The 17,919-nt window shown below is 42.7% G+C and overlaps 1 protein-coding gene across 2 annotated transcripts in view; it reads right to left on the reverse strand.

The window, feature by feature from the left end:
- Window positions 1–15: 15 nt before the first annotated feature.
- Window positions 16–17,919, reverse strand: part of LOC139389259 (adhesion G-protein coupled receptor D1-like) — a 47,388-nt gene continuing 29,484 nt past the window's right edge. Inside the window, exons 14-25 of one of the 2 annotated variants that reach the window (XM_071135810.1) lie at window positions 13,852–13,925; window positions 13,052–13,175; window positions 4,601–4,704; window positions 4,323–4,434; window positions 3,992–4,145; window positions 3,088–3,154; window positions 2,785–2,851; window positions 2,539–2,630; window positions 2,276–2,402; window positions 2,115–2,156; window positions 1,895–1,987; window positions 16–1,795 (exon numbers count right to left, since the gene is read on the reverse strand). In XM_071135810.1, coding sequence (XP_070991911.1) covers window positions 1,700–1,795; window positions 1,895–1,987; window positions 2,115–2,156; window positions 2,276–2,402; window positions 2,539–2,630; window positions 2,785–2,851; window positions 3,088–3,154; window positions 3,992–4,145; window positions 4,323–4,434; window positions 4,601–4,704; window positions 13,052–13,175; window positions 13,852–13,925 — 1,152 coding nt within the window. In that variant the 3' untranslated portion in view covers window positions 16–1,699. The remainder of the gene's footprint in view (window positions 1,796–1,894; window positions 1,988–2,114; window positions 2,157–2,275; window positions 2,403–2,538; window positions 2,631–2,784; window positions 2,852–3,087; window positions 3,155–3,991; window positions 4,146–4,322; window positions 4,435–4,600; window positions 4,705–13,051; window positions 13,176–13,851; window positions 13,926–17,919) is intronic. The other variant, XM_071135809.1, reaches the window with a different exon arrangement.

Below are 17,919 nucleotides of genomic sequence, written 5' to 3' on the forward strand. Positions count from 1 at the left end.
AATAGAGAGCGCAGGTGAGACGTTATTCTTTTTATTCATTTTAACATACAGTAGGAAGGATACTGGGGTCTGTTGAGAGAGGAATTACATACAATACGTTTTCATGTTTGTCTTTTTATTCAACAAACTTGAACACAGAAAGTACCTTAGAAAACAAGCAAAAGACGATCATAAGATGATGGTCTGTTCTGAAATACTGAAAAAAGACAAGTCATGGGAAGTGTTTTTAAATGATTTCATACAGCAAATCCTATTGTAGGAGACTAAGTGTTGGTACAGTGTCAGAACCATCAACATCTCATCAGACATTTCTCTCCAATCTCACAGTGAAACTCAACAAAAGACAATTTGCTGTGCTCAATTCAAAGTCCCACTCATGTGTTTGTGAAAGACATGAATATGCTAGCCTATAACTATGTATCCTCTACTCAAAGATAAAGCATAAAACATCTAACGATCTACGTAATTTGAAAAGTTAACTGGAACACTGATAAAAAAATTCACAGAATTGTGTCTAACACAATTAATAATTCTCTATTTTTCCAAAAAGCATGAAATACTGCAGCTTTACAGAGACATGATGTACATTGTCAACTCATCTTCATCGTAAGAAGAAACAACACACAAAGAAAACATCAAAAGAGAGATGGGTATCAAACATTGAGTATTTTGAGTGACTTTGCAAAAAAAATTAAGAATCACAAAATCCATAAATAAATACATTAAACGGTGTTTTTTTCTTCTTCATTTGATTACACTTTTTACATTAGTGAAAGTATTATTTATTGTATCAACTATCCCTACACTAATGCACATGTTTTTTTGGGGCTAGATGTTCTGCTCTTTCTGGAAATTAAATATTTCAAACAGAAAATAATTGTAATTTATTATTTTCATTGGTTCAACACATAATGCTTAGTGTGCCATGCAGCCAGGAGCCTGTGATAATCATGTATTAGAATAACCATTCTGAACCAGAAGTAACCGATTACCAGGCAGCTATTAGCCTCTTTGTCATAACCATAATACATACCGAAAGTAACTATAACACTCAAAAAAGTAAAAGCTACACTATGTTTACATATCACAAAACATTGGATAGCCTCTGGTCAAATGGATCATTATTCATCAAAAATACTTGGGTAGAAACATTTCAAGACATTATACACAATATGGTGGACAAAAACGATCTAAAACAGTTAATGGAATGCTTTAAATCCTCAAGGTTAACAGCCAATATAATCTCACTCTGTTCCCTAACCATGGGTCCCCTCAGAATTCCCTTCTCTAAATGGGTCTGGCCAGCTGTCTTTTATAAGAGAAAGGCACAGTCTGAGTCTGTTTGTCATCAGGGGGAGATTACATTATGTTCCATTTGGGGTTACAGCATTACATCAAATCATTGTATAGTGGAGGAGTAAGGGAGCGGGAGGCTGTGGGCTAAGCTCAGAGATGCCTGTAAGAATGGATACTCACTGTCATTGTGTATAGAGGTCTGAATGAAGACGCATGACATCCTGACTATGCAGCTGAACCACAGCATACCCCCTTATCTTTTCCTTCTGAGTCATATATCACATATAACAGTGCACAACAGCACAATGCTTCAGCCAGTGTCTGTCAATTAATCTACACTAGTCAACCCCTGGTTGGCATGGCATCCTATTTCCGCCCTTACTCGAAGTGATGCCCTCCAGTTTTAGACAGCAGAGAGGTCGATCCGATTGGCTGAGTTGGTGCTTTTGTCCCATGTGTTCATCTTTGTGGGGCTCGCCCCTCCCCTGTTTCCATTCATCTACAAGAGAAAAAGGAGAGCACACACTTGATCTCACGTTATAAGTTGAATTCACTTCTTTCTTCTTAGCCAATTAGACACCTCTATCTTGGTACTCACAACGTCAGAATTGAAGGGTTTCACATTGATGTTGCGAATGGAGCTGCTGGTTAGAGACCACACCTTGGTTTTGTGCTTAAAGGCAGCTCTGACCTACCGCAAAACAGCACAACCATGAGTAGGACCAATAACAGATGCAATGTTTCATAAACTTCCCCGGACATATTAGAAACCAAACAAACTATATCAACACTATAACAACATGTGGGGTGTGCCTTACCTCAGAGTTGAGAAGGCAATGGAACAGGAAGATAAAGAATCCCTTTAGAGAGAAAAAATCCACATGATTGTATTCAATTACTGTAAATAAAGGCTATTGTTAAAGATATTTTATGAAATGTATTCGATTGCATAATGGCACATTTACAGTACGCTACTTACCTGTAATGAGTTGAAAACAGCAAACATGTACTGGAACATCAGTGCGTGATCGTTGATGGCCAGTACCCCAAAGATCCAGGAGATGCCCAGAATAGGAAGGAGCACAGCCACTGCCTTTGCAGTCAGCCTATTCACACAGAGAGACACAGAAACACTAAATGTCAGCAATCTATAGTGTATTAATGTCAGTCTGACTGAGTCAGAGTTTGGATAGCATCATCACCATGATGGTTTCAGCCCTAAGAACAGAGATGATGACTCACTTGACTGCGTTGGCATCGCCATGAACCTTGTAATTCTCTGAACTAATACGAGAGATGATCCTCGTTACAGATATAAGAATCACAATATTCACCTAAGTAAGAGAGAAAACAACATATATCAGTTAATGTCTAAATATCACTTTCATGAACAAAAAGCTTGAGCTCCAGTGATTAATTAGCTGTAAATTGTAAAGTAAATAACGGAAATAAACAAACAGTTAGTGGTGATTTCTTCAGTTCTCTTACCACAATGACAAACAGTGCTGGTGCCACAAACGCCCAAATAGCCCCATTCTTCAAGGACAGCCAACAGCTGAGGGAGGGAGGAGAGAGATAACAAGCTTGGTCGACATCTCTCACATTATACTTCCCATCTCCGTTTACTCTGTAAACTACTTATACAGTACATAAATATGCCTAGATACATATCTCTTAATTCATGGCAGTTTCATGGCACCAGTATTGATATTTTAACTATATCCAATGGCACAGAGTGCTGCCAAGTGGTTTTGAACGTCCAGGTTGGAGTGTGTTGACTCAGTGACTTACTTCCCAATCTCTCCATAGCTGTCCAAGGCTGATGTCATAGAGACCACACATATCACCAATGGAGACCCTGGGAGAAGAGAGGACATGTTAGTTACAAGATAAAAAGATATCACACACATCATGACATCTCTAACATTACATTGTTTAGTATATGCTTCCTTATACAGTATTGACTTCAGTCTAATGTTTTCTAAATCAGGTTTGGCAAGGAGTGTGAGATGAAAGTTAGCAAGACCGACAGTGGAAGACACCGGATGTATTTTAATTCCCACCAACATGGTTCTAGTCTTGGTCATGCTTTCATCTGTTTTAATGAGTTGCTAAGTCCACAGAGATTTACAGACTTCCATAGCAAAGAACAATTCAACTGTTACGCTAAAGGAGGAAATGAAGAATAAAGGGTCAGGAGCCTGATTTCACTGCTAACAACAGGAGCTGTAAATTACCAAATGGCAGTGTTTAAAAAAAACTTAGGCTGGACACATCTACACTCCTTAATTTGCTGTTGGCCACAAATCGCAGCATTACTTCGGCCAACAACATAGGAAATTATAAAAATGGTAACTTATTTCTATGAATCACTCCAGCATGTGGAGGAGACGCAGTGTTCCCAGAAAGCTAAAAGAAACACACACACACACACATTCTCCTGTTTGTCTGTCCACTCTGGCCACCAGAGACCTGTGAAGTCTGAAGGCCAAACTAGAGGTCTGCTAAAACCAGACCTTAAAGGACAACATTTGAATTGTGGGAAACATTGTTCATGATTAGTCTTTTGAAGCACAGCATGTAGCTGCAGGGGTACGTGGAAAACCGATTGATCCAGTTTGAGATGAATAAAAACATGTGGATCATTAAGACATTTGTGCCTAAAAAGGACCATTGATACAGTTACAAGATGTACCCCAGCCAATCCCGTAGTAGTAGAAATGCTTGCTGCCCTCTGAGCCGAAAACCTTGATGACCATGCTGTAGAGGTGCAGGCCCTCCACCAGCATCCAGGCAAACGCACTCAGGAAGAAGAAGTGGAGCAGCACAGCCATCACCTTACAGGGCAGCTGGGAGAGGAGAGGGGTTAAAGGTTAAAAGGGCACAGGGTGCATCATTATCTCTGTTGGCACGCTCTGCCTCCTCTTCTTTATCATCACCATCATCATCATCATCATACAGTAAGTGCAAATCACTTCCTGGTTCTAGCCAATGAGATCCTCTGACTCTGGTTATGAGGTGCTTACCGTGCCTGGGTCAAAGCAGAAGCTGATGAGCAGCAGGATCTGGGCCACCAGGATGGCAAAAGACAGGTTGGCATGGATGTGGTAGCGTTGGTTACGGATAGTGCTCACTGACCTGCAAGGCCAAACACAAATAGAAACATTGAATATTACAAGAAATGTATAACATAAGTTTGATATAACATTTAATCATAATGGGGCGAATACCACTCACAAAGAGCATGTGTGACACACAGCACATGTGAGGAGTCAGTGAACAATAAAGATCGAGGGATACTCACGACAAGATTGCAAATGTCACCAGTGTGATGGTCAGACAGAAGATAGATATAGAGCAGCCAATGTAACTGATGGTTGATAACGCCACCTGGTGGGCCTTGGTTAGCTGTGCAAACGTGAGAATCATCACAATTCAGTAAAACATTCCAGACACAAGTTTGATGTTTAGATTCATGTTCGGGCTTATTCATTTCAAAAGGATACAGACCAGAATATATTGCATTGAACACATTACTAGAGAAATAATGTAAAGCTGAACTGAGAAGAGCATTAAAACAAAGTAGTGATTCTCTAGAAGGGACACAGTGTTTAAACTGAGCTGAGGTTCACTATGAACCAACACTGCCCTCTGTGGGATATTTATGGTAAGTAGCCAAGTTTGTGGTCATACACACATCCTAGGTGCTGGGCTAATAAAGAATACTCGTGAAGAACAGGAAAACCTGCACACTGTTTATGCTCCCAATTCACCGATTTATTGACAAAGTTTCGATTCAAAACGGATCTTTTTCAGGTCAAAAAGACGGAGCTGTTATACACATTTCACTTCACATGACCATTACGCACATGATGGACGTATGGAAACAATTAAATTAACTTTTGTGCATAGTCAATCATAATTAATCACGGAGGTACATATGGTCATAAGTGATTATATACATACAAATTGGTCCGAGTTAAAAGCTAGGCAAAGGTTAAAAAAATATTACATTGGAAACTTTTGGAATACCATTACGCGCAGGACACGCGGTGGCCGTAGATATAAATACAGTGACCTATTTCAAAACAACTTGTGTACCTCTAATAATTTAATATCAATGAGATGGGCACATGTAATAGTTACAGAAAATCTAATACATGCATATGTACAAAATGATCAAGTGGCGAACTGCATGTCAAGACTATTCAACGTAACATATCCGTGTAATAAATGGTCTGATATCAAATTCTTGGTTCAGACCTTCAGGAGACATGGTGGACAAACGGTGAATCCAATACAATTATATTTTCAGTGGAAGATTATCAGTATCTCCCTTTCCTAAGAGCCTTAACGTGTTCGATAACAGCGTATCCCAGAGAGCTGATGTTGTGACTAGCCTCCATGAAATGCGCAGCCCTAAAATTACTCCTGTGTTCTGCTATCCTTGTTTTCAGAGAATAGCATAGCATAGACCACAAATACACTTGATCAGGTATACCATTTATTTTGTAGAACACGTAATGATGCCTTTGCCCGTGATGGGGTGATTGGACGTTGTGCATGTGTTCGTAAAGATACAATGGGCACATCCGCCACATATGTATTTACCTTCCGGCACATTGTCTAGGAAGGTGCTACGTGGCACTGGGGGAAGATCAGACCTCACCACCATTTGACTGATGTTGTGGGCGCGTCTGAAGACTACCTGCGGGTCAGTGATCATGATGTGAGAGTATTTTTGAATGATATGGTTAAACTGTTGGGGGGGGGCTGTCATTCTGGGACATAGTAACCATCCCGTGCGTCATGCAGCCATTCCTCTGGGTAACCCCGTTGTCTGAAACGCTCATCCAGACAGTGCGCTTGTTTGTCATAGTCATTCTGTCTACTAACGGTCCTGCGTATGCATTGTCTGCATATGTTATGGCTGATAGAGAGGCTCCTTTTCAAGGAAACAGGGACTTCCTATCCGTCGGAATCCTGTATAGGTCCATGGCGATTCTATGGACCTGATTAACACCCTTATGAAAATTGACAATATTGATTTGGGGATGCTAATGGTTTGCTTTGATTTTGTCACACCCTGATCTGTTTCACCTGTCTTGTGCTTGTTTCCACCCCACTCCAGGTATCGCCCATTTTCCCCATTATCCCCTGTGCATTTATACCTGTGTTTTCTGTTTGTCTGTTGCCAGTTCGCCTTGTCTCGTCAAGCCTACCAGCGGTTTTCCCGTACTCCTGTTTTTATGCTCTAGTCCCTGTTTTCTAGTCTTCCAGGGTTTGACCATTCTGCTTGCTCTGAGCCTGCCTTCCGTTCTGTACCTTGCGACACTGCCATGGATTACTGACCTCTGCCTGCCCTGAGCCTGCCTGCCGTTCTGTACCTTGTCACACCACCCTGGATTACTGACCTCTGCCTGCCCTGAGCCTGCCTGCCATTCTGTACCTTTTGGACTCTGCTCTGGATTACTGACCTCTGCCTGCCCTTGACCTGTCGTGTCCCTGCTCCCTGTTTTTGGAATAAACTTTAATAAACTGTCTACATCTGCGTCTTATCCTGAGGTCTGATGGTACGAACTGGCCATGACTGACCCAGCAGACTCGGACCAACTCCGCAACGCCATCTCCTTCCAAGGAACCACCATTGGGAGACCCGAGGAGTTACACCGAGGTCTTCTGTAGGAATTCCAGACATTGGCAGAACGCCATGACTGTGCCTTGAATACATTGCTGGAGCAATTCCAGAGGATTATCTGTGAGGCCGTCGGCCATGACAGTAACCTCCCAGCCCCCCCTCTCCAGGGCACCCAGGCTTCCCGAGAACCCCGCTTACCTCCTCCGGAACGCTTCGCTGGAGGGTCAGGAACCTGTCAGGCATTTCTCTCTCAGTGTTCCTTTATCTTCGAGCTGCAGCCCTCGTCCTTCCCCTCACACTATCTTCGAGTAGTCCATCTAATAACGCTAATGTCCGGGAGAGCTCTCGCCTGGGCTACTGCAGTGTGGGAACCACAATCTGCCATGTGTTTCAGTTTAGAGGAGTTCGTGGCTGAGGTGAAAAAGGTTTTGGATTCTTCGTTGTCCGGGAGAGAGGCTGCCCGGAAGTTACTCAAGCTTCGCCAAGACTCCCTACAGTGTGGCGGCCTATACAGTTGATATCTGCATGTTGGCTGCCAAGAATGCCTGGAACCCGGAATCCCTGTTTGACACATTCCTTCATGGATTATCGGAGGAGGTTAAGGATGAGCTCGCAGCCCGGGAGCTGCCTACGGCTCTCGATTCGCTCATCGCCTTGACCATCTGGATCGATGGGCGGCTACAGGAACGTAGGAGGGAGAGGTCTGATTCTGGTTCCAATCGCTTGCCAAAGGATCCCACCTTGCCTCCGAGGAACTCCGGAAGTCCCCAGCGTCTATGTCCATGAGAGGATTCGAGTTCCCCGAGAGTCTCAGAGGTCTGCCGACTCTCCTTTTTCGGAGCCAATGCAACTCGGCAGCACTAGGCTGTCACCAGCCGAGCTCTTACGTAGACATACCACCCATAGTTGTCTGTATTGCGGAACTGCCGGTCATTGTGTCTACCTGTCCTTTAAAGAGGCCAGGCTCATCAGTAGGTATGAGTACTCTGGTGGGCCTCCCCTTACTTGCACCCCTCTTCATGTCATCCTGCTGTGGGGCGACCAGTCTAAATCTCTCCGGGTTCTCGTTGACTCTGGGGCTGACAAGAGTTTCATGGATGCCACCCTGGTGTCTGAGCTGGGCATCTCCACTCAGCCCCTCTCCAGTTTCCTGGACATTAGAGCTGTGGATGGACGCTCTATAGGCAGGGTTACCCACAATACTCCTCTTATCTACTGGTGTGTGTCCGGGAACCACAGTGAGTCTATGCAGTTTATGCTCATCAAGTCTCCCCAGGTCCCCGTGGTATTGGGGTTGTCTTGGCTCCAGTTCCACAATCCCCTTATCAACTGGGCTGCTGGTACTATCGTGGACTGGAGCCCGTTCTGGAAGGTTCGGGAAGGTGACGAGTGGAAGACAGCCTGCATCACTGTTAGCGGACACTATGAATACCTGGTGATGCCATTCAGTTTGACCAATGCTCCTGCTGTATTCCAGGCTCTGGTTAATGACATTCTCCGGGATATGTTGAACCGGTTCGCCTACCTCGACAACATACTCATCTTTTCCCTGCTCAGCCACTGGGCTCTCATCCTTCGAGTGCTCCATGGGTTACAGTCCCCCGCTCTTCCCAGAGGAGGTCAACATACCCTCTGCCCAGATGTTCGTCCGCCACTGTTGGCGTACCTGGAAGAGAGCTCGGTCCGCTCTTCTCAAGACCACCTCCAGGTATCGTTGACAGGTGGATCACCACCGGATGCCGGGTCCCCGCTTTTGTCTTGGGCAGAGGGCATGGCTGTCTACTCGGGATCTGCCCGTTTGGGTAGAGTCCCGCAAGCTTTATCGGCCCTTTCCCTCTGCTGTTGCCGGCACCCTCCGTATACATACCACGTTTCATGTATCAAAGATTAAACCTCTGACTCACTGCACAATGTTTCCTCTTTCTGTTTTCTGTTTGTCTGTTGCCAGTTCGCCTTGTCTCGTCAAGCCCACCAGCGTTTTTTTCCCGTACTCCCGTTTTTCTCTCTAGTTCCTGTTTGGACCATTCTGCATGCCCTGACCCTGACGTTCTACAGTGCCTTGCGAAAGTATTCGGCCCCCTTGAACTTTGCGACCTTTTGCCACATTTCAGGCTTCAAACATAAAGATATAAAACTGTATTTTTTTGTGAAGAATCAACAACAAGTGGGACACAATCATGAAGTGGAACGACATTTTTTGGATATTTCAAACTTTTTTAACAAATCAAAAACTGAAAAATTGGGCGTGCAAAATTATTCAGCCCCCTTAAGTTAATACTTTGTAGCGCCACCTTTTGCTGCGATTACAGCTGTAAGTCGCTTGGGGTATGTCTCTATCAGTTTTGCACTCTGTAATGATCATGCTGTTTAATCAGCTACTTGATATGCCACACCTGCATGCATTCTTAGCACAGGATAAATGCTCACTAATAGCGATATAAACATGCGTAGACAAAATCTGAGAGAAATACGTTTTTTTGTGTGCGTATGTAACATTTCTGGGATCTTTCATTTCCGCTCAGGAAACATGGGACCAACACTTTACATATTGCGGTTCCATTTTTGTTCAGTATAGATCTACAGCCAACGCGCGTCCTGGATGTAATGGTCATATGGGAGGGAGTGTATTCCAACAGTTTTTTATTTTGTATTTTTTACTGTTGCCTAGGTTTTAACCGATTTTGTATGTACAGTATACAATCCTTTATGTCCATATGTACCTCTGTGATTAATTATGATTGACTTTGCGCAACAGTATCTCTACTTGCACATCATCTTCTGCTCATTTATCACTCCAGTGTTAATCTGCAAAATTGTAATTCTTCGCTACTATGGCCTATTTATTGCCTACCTCATGCCTTCTGCACACACTGTATATAGACTTTATTTTTTTTCTACTGTGCCACTGACTTGTTTATTGTGTTATTGGCTTGTTTATTGTTTATTCCATGTTATTCCATGTGTAACTCTGTTGGTGTCTGTGTCACACTGCTTTGCTTTATCTTGGCCAGGTTGCAGTTGTAAATGAGAACTTGTTCTCAACTAGCCTACCTGGTTAAATAAAGGTGAAATAAATAAAATATTTGTTTCCACACCCACCATGTGTGTGTGTATATGGTCATGTGAGGTGAAATGTGTATATTTTGGGATGTGAGAACTCGAAGATCCGTTTCAGATCTAAACGTTGTAATAAAAAAAACAATGTGCAGGCCTTCCTGTTCTTTACATGTTCATGGTAAGTGACATAGTTACATTTAAAAATAAACGTCAGACACTTAGACCACTGCGCCGCTCAGGATCTTCTAAGGCACTGCATCTCAGTGCAAGAGGTGTCACTACAGTCCCTGGTTTGAATCCAGGCTGAATCACATCTGGCTGTGATTGGGAGTCCCATAGTTGGTGCACAGTTGGCCCGGGGTAGGCCGTCATTGTAAATTAGAATTTGTTCTTAACTGACTAGTTAAATAATAAAAAAATATCTTGCCCATACTTCTGATCATGCCACTCTTTTGGATGTCATTTTATGGCTTTTATTGCATGGCTAGCCTCTACGGCAGGAAGTTACTTCAATATGTCTGACCTCCTTAGTGCTTAGTGTCCTGTCCAACCTCCCTGGCCAGTGCCAGTCCCAGTGCCAGAAGGTAGAGTGGTGTGATGTCGAGTGCTGGGCTTTAACAGGGATCAGTGACCCTCATTACTAGTGTTCTCACTGGAGGACCTGTGTGCTGGACTGGACTGGGTAACACTGTCACCATTTTAAAAATGCTGTGGCATGGTAAAGAGAATACTCCTGACCTGAATCTCAATGAGGTCCACTCTCAAACTATGGTGCTGCACATATGTCTTGTCCTTGACAATTGTATATCAAGGATGATTCCCCTTTTCTCTTCCTCTGTGTGTGTGTGTGTGTCTAGTTACAGGTACTGCCAAAATAATGGAAACGCTTGAGCAAATGAGGGATACAATGTACTGTATATTGAAAGTAGGGGCTTCTACAGTGGTGTGGTTCCTGAGTTAATTAAGGAATTAACTAATAGGATGACAATGCCCAGAGGGCACGAGTGGTCACTGGATGGTTTGATGAGCATGAAAGTGATGTAAACTAAATGCCATGGCTGTCTCAGTCACCAGATCTCAACCCATCTGAACACTTATGGGAGATTCTGGAGCAGCACCTGAGCCAGCATTTACCACCACCATCAACAAAACACAATTATGGAATTTCCCGAGGAGGAATGGCGTCGCATCCCTCCAATATAGTTCCACAAACTTGTAGAATCTATGCCAAGGTGCATTGATGCTGTTCTGGCTCATGGTGGCCCAACGCCCTATCAAGACACGTTATGTTGGTGTTTCCCTTATTTTGTCAGTTACATGTATATGACTGTGTGTGTGTTGTACGGCATGTTTCTGTTTTTTTATAGCTGAGGTTATTTCCAGACATTGAGGTTTGATTCTCCATTAACTGCAGCGTGTGCCTTGTCATTTGGCCAGTGGAGCAGTCACAGCCTTCCAGAATAGGGATGCGTGGGATGTTCCCATCCAGCTGAGGGATAAGGCTGCTGCCCACTAATTAGAGAGGGACTTGAGGAAAGTATAGCATCAAGGAGACGACTGCTTCAATACATTACTGAGTAACGCAACAAAAAGGATGGTTATCCTTTTCTATTTTGGGAATCTATTCAGGATGGATGGTCAGTCACCACACTCACAGGGTGAATATTGCTGGCCTTTTGATAACAGAGGAGGGTTATTGTCTCTGGCCTCTATTGCCTTGGTTACCATTTAGGAGAATACAATGCACTAATGGTGATGAACTGTGATGTGATCTGGACTGTGTTCCAATAAAAGTTTGGGGTACAGGTTTATGAAGAAAGGGAGATTGTGGCCTTCATGGTATGATATTGACATGTAGTTGGTTAAGTAGTGTGCATACATACATCTATTACAAAGAGGGAGGTATACACTCACCGGACAGTTTATTAGGTACCTAAAAGGTGTCGGAAACATTTGTAGCGCATTGGCATCAAGGGACCTAACGTGTGGCAGGAAAACATTCCCCAAACCAGTACACCAACACCACCAGCCTGTACCAGACCGGATAGGTCCATGGACTCGTTCTGCTTACGCCAAATCCTGACTCTGTCATCATCATGATGCAACAGAAACCGGGATTCGTCGGACCAGGCAATGTTTTCCCACTCCTCAATTGTCCAGTGTTGGGGATCGTGTAAACACTGGAGACGCTTCTTTTGAGTTTTTAGCTGATAGGAGTGGAACCTGGTGTGATCGTCTGCTGCAATAGCCCATCCGTGACAAGGATCGACAAGTTGTGCGCTCCGAGATGCCGTTCTGCATACCAATGTTGTACTGGAGCGGTTATTTGTCTGCCTGTTAGCTTGCACGATTCTTGCCATTCTTCTTCGACCTCTCTCATGAACGCGATGTTTTCGCCCACCTGGTCTGCCACTGGCAGGAGGGCAGCCATTTCTGAGATACTGGATCCGGAGCGCCTGGCAACGACGATCATACCAAGTCCCTTAGGTCACTCGTTTTGCCCATTCTAACGTTCAATCGAATAGTAACTGAATGCCTCGATGCCTCGATGCCTGCTTTATATAGCAAGCCACGGACACGTGACTCACTGTCTGCGACCCATTTTCGTGAACGGGGTGGTGCACCTAATAAACTGGCCAGTGAGTGTAGCTTGAGAATCCCTGAGCCAAACAGACTGTGGGAATAGATGGTCTTTGAGGCATGGACCATTGCCTCATGTCGAGACCCAAAGAAACCACACCTAATCATGGTAGTCTGCAGCAATGCCCTATTAAATCACTACTGAAAACAACGTTGTTACTTAGGTATGCTGAAAATTCTAGCAGAACCAGGACCTCTGGATGGGGAAAAGTTACTGTGTGGTGAACCACAGACCCCTGTGCAAATATACTCACATAAATCATTGGTGCACTGATGGATAAACACACACACACACACACACACACACACACACACACACACACACACACACACACACACACACACACACACACACACACACACACACAGCAAGGTTCTGCATGGGACTGCGTGTTGTGGAGGAGAGGAAAGGGATCTTACCTCCATGGGAACCACCTGCATGAGAATGGCGAAGTTGGTGAGATGGTTACACAGACACACCGAGTAGGACATGTTCCCTCCGGACCGCACACAGCCCTCATTGGACCAAACACCCACCTTTGAACTGATGGAGGACAGACAGACAGACGGACGGACGGGCGGACGGACGGACGGACGGACGGACGGACAGACAGACAGAGGAGACGGACAGACAGAGGAGACGGACAGACAGAGGAGACAGTCAGTCAGAGAGCGGACAGACACACAGGAGACAGCCAATCAGGTAGAGGAAGGAGACACACACAGAGACACAGGAGTTGAGACAGAGAGATTGTCAGACACATATGCAAGCACACACATAAACATGCCTGCCAAAATAGCAGGGATAAATCTACAATGGCACATACTCCCTAAACCAGATTATATTCTAGGTAAAATGATGTGGGAGGCCCTTTAACACATATGTTTTACAGAATTAGATTTTTAATAGGGCTGTCAAATATTTCATTTTTTTCATGAACCACAGAAGGAAGGGGACAGGAAGCATAATGAGTCCAAGTAAAACAGTCACAATTCACAATGATTTATAGCATTTAAACAGCCAAAACATTGGCTTATCAGATGGCAGTGTTTTTACTGAAGGTTGCACACTCCCTCCCTCAATATATATACTGTACAACATGTATTGATGCTATGTATCAAGGATGTAATGTATATGATGATGATGTTTTGGGCAAAATGAGTTATTTCAGTGATAGACATGAAATAGACATATTTCAGTGTGCATATGTAAACCCAACCTGTAGTCGAGGAAGGCACAGTAGAGGAACACTTTGTTGCTTTGGTTTAAGGCTTGACCCTGCTGATCCCTGTTCTGAAAAAAGAAAACAATGTCCTAATTTCACAGTTACAGCTCTAATTCACAAACCTCTATTGTGAGATGGGCATGTGTGACATTTTGATATTCTTTGGCATTTGTATCTTGTCAAAATCAAATCCCAAAGAAGACCTCATTTTATATTTCTGAACAGAATTCAGTTGATGAACCAGAAGTCCAGGTCTCCCTTGAAAAACGGGTTGTTTTACCTCAAGGAGACAACCTGGTAAAATAAATAATTAAATAGAAAACAATTGACTTGATTGTATTAGTGAGTTGGAGTGATGGCCAACCCTGGCTTTTGTTTACTCCCATAAACCAGAGCAACCTGTTAGGAAAGTTACTGTAATCACCATTAGAGGGGCATGGGATCATTTGGAAGCTTTGGAAATGAGCAGCTCTCTCGAAGATGGCTTTCCATGACTCCAGTTGGCTCTCTCTTCATAAAATAAGCTTAACAACACCATTAGAGCTGGCTCAATGCGCTCCAAAAGTAGCAATCTCTTTTGAATTTGGAAGAATGAACCACCTTTTTTCTTTTTGTTTTGTGAAATCAAATAATGATGTCCCCTTCACTGGTGTGGAGAGACCAATAAACATCTGAAGAAGACATCAGCTTAACAAGCTAGAGCAGAGGTGTCAAACAAATTTTGCCCCGGGGGCCGCATTTGGTCTTCAATGAGGTCCGGAGGGCTGCAGTGAAAATTGGTAACATTTCCTTGTGCTAAAAATAGTCCTCTATCCATCGTTTTAGGAACTGTCGATGCTCCCTGACTGTCTAGCTGGACACAGTCAAGAAACTGTATGAATGCATGTACATTCTCATATCTACACAGTTTAGATTTGGTTTTAGCCATTTTAAAGTACAGTTGAAGTCTGAAGTTTACATACTGTACACCGTAGCCAAATATATTTAAACTCAGTTTTTCACAATTCCTGACATTTAATCCTAATAAAAAGTCCCTTTCTTGGTCAGTTAGGATCACCAATTTATTTTAAGAATGTGAAATGTCAGAATAATAGTAGAGAGAATGATTCATTTCAGCTTTATTTCTTTCATCACATTCCCAGTGGGTCAGAAGTTTACATACATTCAATTAGTATTTGGTAGCATTGCCTTTAAATTGTTTAACTTGGGTCAAACATTTCAGGTAGCCTTCCACAAGCTTCCCACAATAAGTTGGGTGAATTTTGGCCCATTTCTCCTGACAGAGCTGGTGTAACAGAGTCAGGATTGTAGGCCTCCATGCTCACACACGCTTTTTCAGTTCTGCCCACACATTTTCTATGGGATTGAGGTCAGGGCTTTGTGATGGAGGGAGTTGAAAGTCCGTGTTGCCCAGCAACAGCCCCAAAACATCACTGCTCTAGAGGAGATCTGCATGGAGGAATGGGCCAAAATACCAGCAACAGTGTGTGAAAAACTTGTGAAGACTTACAGAAAACGTTTGACCTCTGTCATTGCCAACAAAGGGTATATAACAAAGTATTGAGATAAACTTTTGTTATTGACCAAAAACTTATTTTCCACCATAATTTGCAAATAAATTCATTAAAAATCCTACAATGTGATTTTCTGGATCTTTTCTCTCATTTTGTCTGTCATAGTTGAAGTGTACCTATGATGAAAATTACAGGCCTCTCTCATCTTTTTAAGTGGGAGAACTTGCACAATTGGTGGCTGACTAAATACTTTTTTGTCCCACTGTATATTATTTTACATGATGATGAAGTGAAAACATGTTTTTAGACATTTTTGCACATTTATTGAAAATTAACTACAGAAATATCTATAAAATATTCACACACCTGAGTCAATACTCAGCACCGTTGGCAGCGATTACAGCTGTGAGTCTTTCTGAGTAAGTCTCTGAGATTTCCACATCTGGATTGTGCAACATTTGCCCATTATTATTTTCTAAATTCTTCAAGCTCTGTCACATTGAATGTTGATCATTGCTAGACAACCATTTTAAGTTCTTGCCATAGATTTTCAAGTAGATTCAAGTCAAAACTGTCACTGGCCACTCAGGAACATTCACTGTCTTCTTGGTAAGCAACTCCAGTGTAGATTTGGCCTTGTGTTTTAGATTATTGTTATTGTTACTGAAAGGTGACTTAATCTCCCAGTGTCTGGTGGAAAGCAGACTGAACCATGTTTTCCTCTAGGATTTTGCCTGTGCTTGGCTCCATTCCATTAATTTTTCTATCCAGGAAAAACTCTCCAGTCCTTAATGATTACAAGCATATCTATAACTTGATCCAGTCACCACTATGCTTGAAAATATCAAGAGTGGTACTCATGAATGTGTTGTATTGGATTTGCCCCAAACATTACACTTTGTATTCAGGACAAAAAGTGACTTGCTTTGCCACATTTATTGCAGTATTACTTTAGTGCCCTGTTGCAAACAGGATGCATGTTTTTAATTATTTTTTATTCTGTACAGACTTCCCTTTTTTCACTCTGTCAAATAGGTTAGTATTGTGGAGTAACTACAATATTGTTGAGCCATCCTCAGGTTTCTCCTATCACAGCCATCAAACTGTAACTGTTTTAAAGTCACCATTGGCCTCATGGTGAAATCCATGAGCGGCTTTCTTCCTCTCCGGCAACTGAGTTCGGAAGGACACCTGTATCTTTGTAGTGACTGGGTGTATTCATACACCACCCAAAGTGTAATTAATAACTTCATCATGCTCAAAGGGATATTCAATGTCTGCTTTTTTATTTTTACCCATCTACCAATAGGTGCCCTTTTTGCGAGGCATTGGAAAACTTCCCTGATCTGTGTTTGAAATTCACTACTTTACTGAGGACCTTACAGATAATTGTATGTGTGGGGTACAGAGATGAGGTAGTCATTCAAATTAAACACTTTAATTGCACACAGAGCAACTTATTATGTGACTTGTTAAGCACATTTTTACTCCTGAACTTATTCAGGCTTGCCATAACAAAGGGGTTGAATACTTATTGATTCAAGACATTTCAGATTTAAATTTTGAATCCATTTGTAAAACATAAAAAAACAAACAGAATTCCACTTTGACATTATTGGGTATTGTGTGTACTGTGGGCCGGTCAGATACATTCTCAAATTAATCAACTTAAAATTCAAGCTGTAAAACAACAAAATGTGGAAAAAGTAAAGGGGTGTGAATACATTCTCAAGGCTCTGTACAGTATATATATATACAGTGCCTTGCGAAAGTATTCGGCCCCCTTGAACTTTGCGACCTTTTGCCACATTTCAGGCTTCAAACATAAAGATATAAAACTGTATTTTTTTGTGAAGAATCAACAACAAGTGGGACACAATCATGAAGTGGAACGACATTTATTGGATATTTCAAACTTTTTTAACAAATCAAAAACTGAAAAATTGGGCGTGCAAAATTATTCAGCCCCCTTAAGTTAATACTTTGTAGCGCCACCTTTTGCTGCGATTACAGCTGTAAGTCGCTTGGGGTATGTCTCTATCAGTTTTGCACATCGAGAGACTGACATTTTTTTCCCATTCCTCCTTGCAAAACAGCTCGAGCTCAGTGAGGTTGGATGGAGAGCATTTGTGAACAGCAGTTTTCAGTTCTTTCCACAGATTCTCGATTGGATTCAGGTCTGGACTTTGACTTGGCCATTCTAACACCTGGATATGTTTATTTTTGAACCATTCCATTGTAGATTTTGCTTTATGTTTTGGATCATTGTCTTGTTGGAAGACAAATCTCCGTCCCAGTCTCAGGTCTTTTGCAGACTCCATCAGGTTTTCTTCCAGAATGGTCCTGTATTTGGCTCCATCAATCTTCCCATCAATTTTAACCATCTTCCCTGTCCCTGCTGAAGAAAAGCAGGCCCAAACTATGATGCTGCCACCACCATGTTTGACAGTGGGGATGGTGTGTTCAGGGTGATGAGCTGTGTTGCTTTTACGCCAAACATAACGTTTTGCATTGTTGCCAAAAAGTTCAATTTTGGTTTCATCTGACC

The sequence above is a fragment of the Oncorhynchus clarkii genome, chromosome 30, assembly GCF_045791955.1.
Source record: "Oncorhynchus clarkii lewisi isolate Uvic-CL-2024 chromosome 30, UVic_Ocla_1.0, whole genome shotgun sequence".
In the NCBI taxonomy this organism is placed as follows: domain Eukaryota; kingdom Metazoa; phylum Chordata; class Actinopteri; order Salmoniformes; family Salmonidae; genus Oncorhynchus; species Oncorhynchus clarkii.